General features: G+C 36.2%; 1 protein-coding gene across 1 annotated transcript; it reads left to right on the forward strand.

Moving 5' to 3' along the window:
• Positions 1 to 5,163: 5,163 nt before the first annotated feature.
• LOC109810431 (PLASMODESMATA CALLOSE-BINDING PROTEIN 5) lies at positions 5,164 to 6,078 on the forward strand. Its single transcript, XM_020373900.3, has 3 exons — positions 5,164 to 5,562; positions 5,646 to 5,673; positions 5,769 to 6,078. The coding sequence occupies exons 1-3, from the start codon at positions 5,250 to 5,252 to the stop codon at positions 5,938 to 5,940; spliced, it is 513 nt and encodes a 170-aa protein (XP_020229489.1). The 5' UTR covers positions 5,164 to 5,249; the 3' UTR covers positions 5,941 to 6,078.
• The last annotated feature ends 4,717 nt before the right edge of the window (positions 6,079 to 10,795 follow it).

A 10,795-nucleotide genomic window follows, 5' to 3' on the forward strand; every position in this document is an offset into this window, starting at 1 on the left:
CCGCCCTGGCTTGATTGCGGAACTCGGCTAGTTCCTCAATCTGCATATACTTGTCGGCGCGCTGATGCAGGTCATCCATGTCGGTTGGTGGCTTTTTGCAAATACTATTGGCAAAAGGTCCCGGTTTCAGAGCAGTGGTGAGATGGTGGAAGGCTACAGCAAGATTCAAGTCTCAGATTTCGAGTGTCGCTTTGTTGAATCGGCTCATGAACGTCCGAAGGGACTCCTTCTTCTCTTGCCGAATACTCACCAAGGCCAAAGAAGTCAGCTGGTGGGGTCGACTCGTAGCAAATTGGATAGTGAATTGAGACGCCAAGGTATTGAACGAGTCGATTGAGTTGGCTGGAAGTCTAGTAAACCAGCTAAGTGCACGCCCTTTCAATGATGTCGGGAAGATTCGGCACAATGCAGCGTCATCAGTAGTGCTTAGGGTAATGTTATGTCGTTTGGCAAGTGTAACAAATCGTATAAGTAGTTCAATGAAAGTATGAGTATCGTCTCCCAAGGGACTTGCGCAACACTTTGCAATTTCACTTGTTATACTAACTAAGCTACCGAAAAGCAATAAGAGTTTGATTTGCTGCAGTAAATAATGTAAACAAGCAATAACAATTCTTTTTGGTATTTTGGTAAACACTTAGAGTGCAAAACTTGATTCTAATGCAATATTAATAAATTGTTGGGGTTTGACTTCACTAAACCTTCCCCTCATGCTTATCACTAAGTTCACAATAGTTATTATTCAGAATTTATCAATCACTCTCAAAAGTAACCAACCCTAATCTCTTACAAGTTGGCATCTAAGTTGCTAACTTAAACTATCAATCTCTTGCATAGTTTAACCAAGAAACCAGCTTTAAAAACAAGAGCTTAAGAAAGACCAATGGCATTTACTCTATCTCTAGCAATAAGCACCATTAGCTGCTCTATTTCAAGTCAAAGGTTTAAAATCATTTCTCAATCTCTTAAAAACCTTAAGTTCAAGTTAAGGGTGATCAAGCCATAACAAGCATTATGCACAGAAATAGAACAATAAAACTGAATAACAACTTAGATTGATAGCTTAGAGTTTACACACGAGAATGAGTTTAGTTACATCAAACCCCAACAAGGGTGAGTTTAGCTACACATAGACATGTAGAACTCTACAAAATGATGAAGAAAGGAAGAAGCTTGATCTTCAAGGTTCCAGAGCTCTCCAGCCGCCACATAAAGTCCAAGAATGATCCTTCTTGCTTCCCTCCTCGAAAATCCCACTTTTAGGTCATAAAAGCTATTTTCTTATGTGAATAATGACATGTCAGCACAATCCACGCTAAGCGTGAGAAGCCACGCTAAGCTTGAGGATAGGTCTGGAGTGAAATGAGGTTCTAGGACTCCCACGCTCAGCCTCAGTTCCATGCTCAGCGTGGGGATCAAAATTCTGTTCCAGGGATTCTCTGCCATGCTGAGGCTAAGCGTGGATTTGGGGCTTAGCCTGGGGACTTAACCAAAAATTCCTTCAACTTCAAATTCACCACTTTGTGCTTGACTTCCTTCCTTCTTTCCTAGCTTTCTCCTAAACTACAAAACAACAACCAAATACTTGTAAGTTACCTAAAAACATGATTCAGAAACAAAATGTGATCACCTAACAATTTAGATATCTTTTGAGTTAAAAACAAAGTCTAAAGCAAGGAAAATTGATATAAGTGCTTCAAACTAGGCCATAAACTTAATGAAATCATAGCACTTATCAAGTAACTTGGGTTAAGAACACATCCACATGCTAGTCAGGATCGGTCGTCCCATCGTACTTGTCCAGTGGCAGGGACTTCCAATGGTCGAGAAGTGAAGACTGCATGATGTTTGGGGTGAAGGGGTGTCGGTGTGCTCCAGCAGGGACGGCGTGCATCGGCCGGTCGTGCGCTGGTGCGGCCGAGGTGTGGATGCCCGGGGCAGCAGCAAAAGTGTGAGGGATAGAGGTGTGGTGTCCGAGCGAGTGGAACGACCCCTGAGTGTGGGTCGACTCGAAGGGTTTCCACGTGGGGTCTTGATGCTGGTTTTTGAGGGCGGCATTTTCTTCTCTCAGGGCAGCCATTTAACGAGCGTCTCTCTCTCGTTGTTGCTTCATGGCGGCCATTTCCTCCTTCATCTACCGTACCATCTCGGCTAGGTTTGTCTCATCGACCGTCTCGGCATTATCTGCTTCGGATCGGTGCTTATCCTCCAATTGGTGGTCTTCAGCATTCGTTCTCCTTGTCTTCGCCATAATGATTCTCTTCAAAATAGTTTGTCTTCTTCAAAGCTATCGGTTTGGCCCCACGGTGGGCGCCAAAATGTACCTGTCTGAGGGCACACTCGTAATCTTCTGGTGGGTAGAAGGGCCGAACGTGGACTTCAGGTGGATGTTCCGGAGGGGGGAGGTACCTGCAAAAGGCACTCCGACGCTCAAGTCAGGACAAACACGATTTTCTAGGGTAATAAATGAACAGTGACATACCTCGTTATGAGCGACCTATTTATACTACCTTTGATGGGACCTTCCCGTAGTGGGCCTCTTCTGAAGCTTACCAAATTAGGTAATACGACGTTAATCGGCTGATTATACCTTAATCGCGCGTTTGTCCTCGTTAATTGTGATTATTGTCGTAATCCTTGCCTTTATCTATCGGCTCCTTTCTGAGCCGATAGACTAAGACGGGATGTTGATTGTCCTCGGTCTTTGGCCGGACCGATAGGTGCGCGGTGGGTCATCCTTAGCTATTGGCCTTAGGCCGGTCTGATACGTAGGGACACATGAAGCCTTCTCGTGTTGCTATGGCTTTTATGAACCAATGTTGCTGTTGAACCTTCTCAGCCTTCGGCCACAGGCCGAGCCGAATTTAAGCACCATTAAAGACCATATACGTACGGTCATGGTCATGTCCTGAGTTCGTGTTGGTGTCTGACGGGACGGCACGTGTTGGTCCACGTGACCGATAAGACCCATCCGGTACAGGTAGATAAATACAGGGCCATCAATCCATTCGTAAGTTTATAGACATTGTAGATAACCAACATTTTATATAAAAAAAATGTAATTATGTTTTATTTTTGTATTCAGTACGTGAAGTTCATAGACTTAATTCGTCAATTTGTGAGTTATCTCGTAGAATTTTTTATGTTAAAATTTTAATGTTTATTTGTATATTTAAATTTATAAATTATTATGACACTAAAATTATGTTTAATTGATGTAATTTGTAATTTAAATTATTTTTAAGATATTTTGTTATTTTTATTATTGAAAATTTGATACTATTATATATGTATCAATAATATTTTTAATTTTAATATTTAGTATTTAAGATTACTTTAAATATTTGGTAAATTTTAGTGTGACAAATTTTAGTTTAAAAATAATTTTTTTTTTTAAATTATTATTTATTCTTCTAATTTTATATCATTTTTTTTTTATTTTTTTAACTATTAGTTAGATCGATTTGTTTATTCATAAATTTTGACAAATTAGATTTAAATTTAAAAAAATATATTTATTTTATGGATCATACTTATCTGACTCATATGTAAAACATGAATTTTACGCATCATACTATTAATACATATACACATTCCTAAGTGTTATATCATATTTAGACAATAACATGACAACAAAGAATATTAATACTCACTTTTGTACATGTGGGTGTGTCTAATTTTAAAATTAAATAATCAACTATACAAATCTAACTATTAGATAAAAAAATTACATTCTTTGCAACATATTGAGAAAATTTTCATAATTAAAACATAGAGAAATAAAGTTGTGAAAATAAAAATAAAAATTAAAGGTACAATTTTTATTATCCATATAATTACAATCAGGCATGACAATTTAACCCGCTCTCGTGAATACCCACCCGAACCCGCCTCGATTTGAACGCGAAAAACCTGTCTTTATCGGGTTCGGATTTTCTTGATTGATAAAATCGGGAGGGAGGGGGAGGGGGTGGGGATGAGGATGTTAATACTCGCCTTGCCCCCACCCCTGCTTTTGCCTTGCTTAATAATATAATTAAAAAATTATTTTTATATATATAAATTAAAATTAGAAATATTTATATGTATTATTTTATTTTTCTTTTATTTTTTTATAAATTTATTCATATTTATTTTTTAAAAAAAAGGTAGGAACGAGGGCAGGAAAACTTGAATCCCGTATGAACGAGGATAAGTACCCAGATTTTACCCCAGCAAGTATCAAAAACAAGAGCAAGACGATTTAAATTTGTGAGAGTAAAAACGAAAAACGTTGCGTCCGATTACCATGCTTAATTACAATCACCATATATACCATAATTTGAATCTATAATTATATGATATTATTTGACTCTACACACAACTAATAATTATTTTTCCTCAAAATTTTGTTTGAATCTCTTTCCCTCTTAGTAATAATAATAAAAGAAACTAAAAACAAAATACTTTTTTATGATTTATTAATGCCTACATATTTACTTATTATAAAGAGAAATTCTATGGTACCCATCTTATTTGAGAGGGTACCGGTACAGTTTTTTATATTTTATATTTTTAGTAATTTATTTAAATAATATTTATAATATTTTATCCTTTCAATTTTTAAATTATTTAGTCATTTTATTTTTATTTTATATATTCTAATTTATTTGTAATAATATTATTATATATTTAAATAGTTTAATTTTAATAATTTTTTAAGTATATTTTTATCTTTTCACTTAAAATTTTTGAATTTTTGTATTTTAATTTTAATAATTTTTTAAGTATATTTTTTGTCTTTTTGTCTTAAATTTTTGAATTTCTATATTGTAATTTTAATAACTTTTTATTTCTACTATTTATTAATTTTTTCTTTTTCTTTAATATTTTATAATATTATTGAAAACTTATAATTTTAATCTTTATAATTTTATCTTACTTTTTATTTTATAGTATAATTTAGATTATTTATTTTATAATTAAATAAATTTTTTTAAAAAAAAATTATGAATTTACATAGAAAAATGTATTGAAACCCTTCCATCTTTGAGGGTACCGTAGCAATTCCCTATTATAAAATTGTTAGATAGTTGGCCCCTCCAATAGCAATAGCACGCTTAAAAAAACATTAATTAGAATTTAGAAATAAAAAATGGTGTGAACGAAAGGAAAGACAAAAGGACAAAAAAGCCCAGAAGTTCCCGACACTGTTTGACGTTTGATTTGAAGAGCGACAACATGGTCTCACTCACTCACTGAGTTCAAATATGCCCATTACCACAGCTTTGGCTCTCTTTCTTCTTCTATTGGGCTTTGCCGGCGGAGACGCTCCGTCGCGGGAGGTGTGGTGCGCGGCCAAGAACAACGCCGAGGACGCGTCGCTACAAGCGGCGGTGCAGTGGGCCTGCGGTGCCGGCGGAGCTGATTGCGGAGCCATCCAAGAAGGAGGACCCTGCTACGACCCCTCCAATGTGCAGAATACGGCGTCGTATGCTTTCAACGATTATTTCCGCAAACACACCATTTCCGAAGACAATTGCAACTTCGATAATAACGCCGCCATTACCTCCTTCAACCCCAGTAAGCCACTCTCACTCCACCCTTTTTTATTTATTATTATTATTCTTCCTATATTTCTTAAATATTACTTTTTTATTTTTCAGGTTACGGGAATTGCCGGCTTCCTTCTAGGTAGGTAATTAATTGAGTTCAATTTGTTTTTTTAAATTTTAAAATTTTGTGGGGTTGTGAAAGTTTAAGACTTTAAGGCCCATTTCGTGATGCAGTTCGTTGGTGAACAATGGGAGTTTCTCCGGATCGGAATCATCTATGGGATTGATGCCCGGTGCAGACACGAGTGGGTGCGGTGAAGTTGTTCTGAGGTGGTGGTTTTGGCCATTTATTGTAACCACTCATTTCTTGTCTATAGTTTCAGTATCACGGGTTGTTTTTGGATAATAATGTGTGGGACTTTTATTTATGTATTGTTATGCTCTAGTGCCAGTGGCAGACACTTGTAGCTTTGCTAGCAAAGTGTTGATTGAGAAATTAAAATCTGATTAAATGGAAGGTTGTGTTCTGTTCTCTCTGCTGAAATGTTATTTGTGTGCACTTATTTTGGCTTCCCTTGCTAGAGTTTACAATCTTTCCAAATTAAGAAGTAATAATTGGTATCATGGTTAATGTTAGAAGAACAAATATGAGAGAAGAGGCACAAAGAACTCGGTGAAATGCAAAACAAACTCATTATTATAGAACAATAAAGTAGATTTGTGATGAAATTCTCCAATCTTTTTTAAACCATCTCAACCACAGTGGCAGTGATTTCTGGCAACAGAGGCACACTTGAATGAAAGCAGGCTTAAAATCAAGAAGCAGCTTGAGTTATCCACCTTAGTCCCAACCAATTGTGAGTTTGCAACTTGTTGATCACTTCTCTCGTTATTTTTTCATTTTTGTTTTATATGTATAATTACATAATTCCTTGTGTATTAAGCCTAGCTTTCTGTACTTCCACAATAGTGTAACGTGATTCCTTCAAACAAACTTGATACTTGTTGCGTCACATATATTATTGTTCACAGCTTATATAAATCTTAACACAACAAAATGTGACTGCGGAAAATCCGTAAATATCGAGTCATTGTTTTAAATACGAAATATTTGTGCAATCTATTTCATTTGTACTATCTTTATTGAGCAATTCACACCTACGAAAATAGTCATGAGTTACATCAGCTTGAATAACTAATGAATTCCAGAGAAGTGGCAAACTCTGCATATTTGGAGAGGTTTCAAAGCCAGTGGATTTTTTTTTTTTTGTAGATTACAAAAATAATAGTAAAAGAAAGATAAAGGTGCTCAGAAATCATATCTAGTCCTACTACATGAAGAGCAAAATTTGGAGGACTCCTCCAAATCACTTGACCAATAGTATTTATAGCTCCCCACTCAGCTAGAGCATGCGTTGCATTATTGATTTTCTTAGGAATTACATCAAGAGTAACATTCCAATCCCTATCCAAATTATAACGAATTCTTTGTACAATAGTTATATGCATTTGCCAATCTTCCCTCGCACTAGACAATCCTTGAGTCATCAGCACAGCCTCCTTACAATCCATTTCGCAAATAAGGAATCTAATACCCATCTACCAACAAATATGTATCTCTTCTTCCACAACCAACAACTCTACCCGAAGAGTCTCTACTCAATGAAGAATTTGCAAAATCCTAAATCCATCTCCTTGTGAAATCTCTTACTACACCACCAAAACCCATTATTTCAGTGCTTGGTAACCAACTACCATCTACATTAAGCTTCAAATAAGGATAATTTGGCGGTGTCCATCTTACACAATCCATCCACTAATCATGTTGTTTTCGATAAATGGACTTCTGCAAGATAGAGCCTATGATCATGCAAATCACTTGACCAATAGTTCAACGATCATCATTAAATATCATGTTATTTCTTGACTTCCAGATCCACTAGGTAATCATAATGAGACGGATATCATCCGAATGTAACACCATGGTCCTAAACTAGGTAGTGCTCTCAGATATAGAAAACACAGAGGCTGAGACGTTTCTTATTCGCAACCAAACCTAACAAGAGTGAGGACAATCATGCACTACACGCAACGTGTCTTCTATGCAATGAGAACAACAGGAACAAGTTTTAGATTCAAATAAATGACAACTAAATCTCTTTCTATTTTAGGGAGTGAATCAAGGATACCTTGGTAGAGAAGAAATTTCACCTTCTTTGGAATTTGTAAATGCCAAAGAATCTTCCATGTTTGATCACTGAAATTGGGCTCAAGTTGCAGCAAAATCTTTAAATCTTAAAGTTGTAGTGTAGCAGCCTGAAGGATCCCCACTCCATATAAACGAATCAGTACCTATTGGAGATAAAGGTATTGAAATATGAATTATCTCATCTCGACTAGCTTGCCATAATTGTGTAAAGAGGGCATCCAAACTCCAAGCACCATTGGACCAGCAATTAGCAACCTTAAGTGTAGAATTGTTGATATATGTACATAATGTACCACCATACAGAGAGGATTGGTTTCCAACCAATTATCATACCAAAGAAAGAGGTCCACGAGCCAAGACACATCACAAAACCTTCCTTGAGCAAAGATAGAACCTTAACAATGTTGGCCCACACATATGAATCCTTAGCCTTCTTAGTAGCTTACAAAATGCACCTCCGTTGTAGATATTTTGCCCTCATGACTTGCACCTAAGGCTTCCAATGGAAGTGAATCAAATCCCAAACAAGCTTTCCTATCAAAGAAATATTACCTTGCTTAGCTTCTCTAACTCTTAGACCTCCATGAGACTTAGGCTTTATATTAGTGGGTCATCCCACTATTGACCATAATTTGGAATTACCAAAAGATGACCATATCATAGACTTGCACGATTGATTGATTGCATGACAAATGTCTTGTGGTAACCACAATTATTGCATAGCATGGATAGAAATTGTGGCAACAACTAACTGCACGAGACATAACCTCCTAGCTTTGTTTAACAACTTGTTTTTCTAAGCATCCATATGATCATTAATTCGATCCATAATATGATTAAAGTCATACAACTTAGCTCTACCTTGTATCATAGGAGTCTCGAGAGACTTGTTTGTTCATCTTGATGAACATGTAATGCCCAAAATACCTTAAAGTCCTCACATCTTGGTTGGGTTATTGAACCATAAGTAATAAATTGAGACTTAGTATAGTTAACCATCAAACCTGATGCTGCACAAAATTCCTTTATAATAGAGGCCACAATTTACACTTGATCCAAGCTGGCTTGACAGAATCTAAGGACATCATCTATAGAAAGTAAGTGAGAAAGAGGGGTCCTTATACGAGTGAGCAAGATGGGTTTCCAAATATCCACCCAATTTAGCTCATGGATCTTAAGTTTTAGGCATTCCATGCAAAGAACAAATAGATAAAAGGAGAGAGTATCCCCTTGTCACAAACCTGGAGAAGGAGTAAAAGATTCAAGTTTGCCTCCATTCCACAAGATAGATAAAGACGACTGAGAAAAACCCATGATCAATCGCAACATTCTATCTAGAAATCCAAAGTGAACAAGAGTAGTTTGAAGAAATTGTCAGTCAACCCTATCATATGCTTTTTCTAGGTTGATCCTAAGAACTAAAGAGCCAATTTTGAATTTGTCATGATGGATGAAGTTTAAAATTTCTTATGCTAGTATTATGTTGTCTAGAGTACCCTTGCCTAGTATAGAGGTTCCTTGAAAAGGCCCAATAAGATCATTTAAAAAAGGATGAAGTCTAGCCACTATGACCTTTGAAATAACCTTAAGAGCCACATTGCATAAAATCCTTTAGTCAAACTGGATTATCCATTTTCAGAATAAGTATGATTAGAGTCTCAAGAAGAGAAGGATATGAGTAACCATTCCTAAAAGCACTATCAACTAACTTCTAAAGTTCATTTATAGGCCAATATTGTTTATAGTGAAAAGGTTGGAAACAATCAAGTCTCGGGTTTTAAAAGACTTCATACCCATAATCGTTCCGCCTACAATAGCCTATGCACCCAACTATGGAGGGACGTCATTCTGCATATCCATTAAGGAGTTTGTGGAATCTGAAGAGAACAAATCTTTATAATAACGTAATACCTCCTTTTGCATAATGTCTGGATCGGTTTGCCAAGACTTATTGATAAGTGCTATGATTTCATTAAGTTTATGGCCTAGTTTGAAGTACTTATATCAATTTTACTTGCTTTAGGCCTTGTTTTTAACTCAAAACATATCTAAATTATTAGGTGAACACATTTTGTCTTTGATCATGTTTTTAGGTAACTTACAAGTATTTGGTTGTTGTTTTGTAGTTTAGGAGAAAGCTAGGAAAGAAGGAAGGAAGTCAAGCACAAAGTGGTGAATTTGAAGTTGAAGGAATTTTTGGTTAAGTCCCCAGGCTAAGCCCCATATCCAGGCTTAGCCTCAGCTTGGCAGAAAATCCCTGGAACAAAATTTTGATCCCCACGCTGAGCGAGGAATTGGGGCTGAGCGCGGGAGTCCCAGAACCTCATTTCACTCCATACCTTCCCTCAAGCTCAGCGTGGCATCTCACGCTTAGCCTGGATTGTGCTGATATGTCACTATTCACATAAGACAAAAGCTTTTATGACCTAAAAGGGAGATTTTCGAGGAGAGAAGCAAGGAGGATTATTCTTGGAGTTTGTGTGGCGGCTGGAGAGCTCTAGAACCTTCAAGATCAAGCTTCTTCCTTTCTTCATCATTTGTAAAGTTCTACATGTCTATGTATAGCTAACTTCACCCTTGTTGGGGTTTGATGTAACTAAACCCATTCTCATGTGTAAACTCTAAGCTATCAATCTAAGTTGTTATTCAGTTTTATTATTCTGTTTCTGTGCATAATGCTTGTTATGGCTTGATCACCCTTAACTTGAACTCGAGATTTTTAAGAGATTGAGAAATGATTTTAAACCTTTGACTTGAAATAGAGCAGCTAATGGTGCTTATTGTTAGAGATAGAGTAAATGCCATTGGTCTTTCTTAAGCTTTGATTTTTAAAGCTAGTTTTTTAGTTAAACTATGCAAGAGATTGATAGTTTAAGTTAGAAACTTAGATGCCAACTTTTTGAGAGTGATTGATAAATTATGAATAATAACTATTGTGAGCTTAGTGATAAACATGAGAGGAAGATTTAGTGAAGTCAAACCCCAACAATTTATTAATATTGCATTAGAATCAAGTTTTGCACTCTAAGTGTTTACCAAAATACCAAAAAGA

This window comes from Cajanus cajan, chromosome 10, assembly GCF_000230855.2.
Source record: "Cajanus cajan strain Asha chromosome 10, NIPB_CcT2T_4, whole genome shotgun sequence".
NCBI classification, from domain to species: Eukaryota; Viridiplantae; Streptophyta; class Magnoliopsida; order Fabales; family Fabaceae; genus Cajanus; species Cajanus cajan.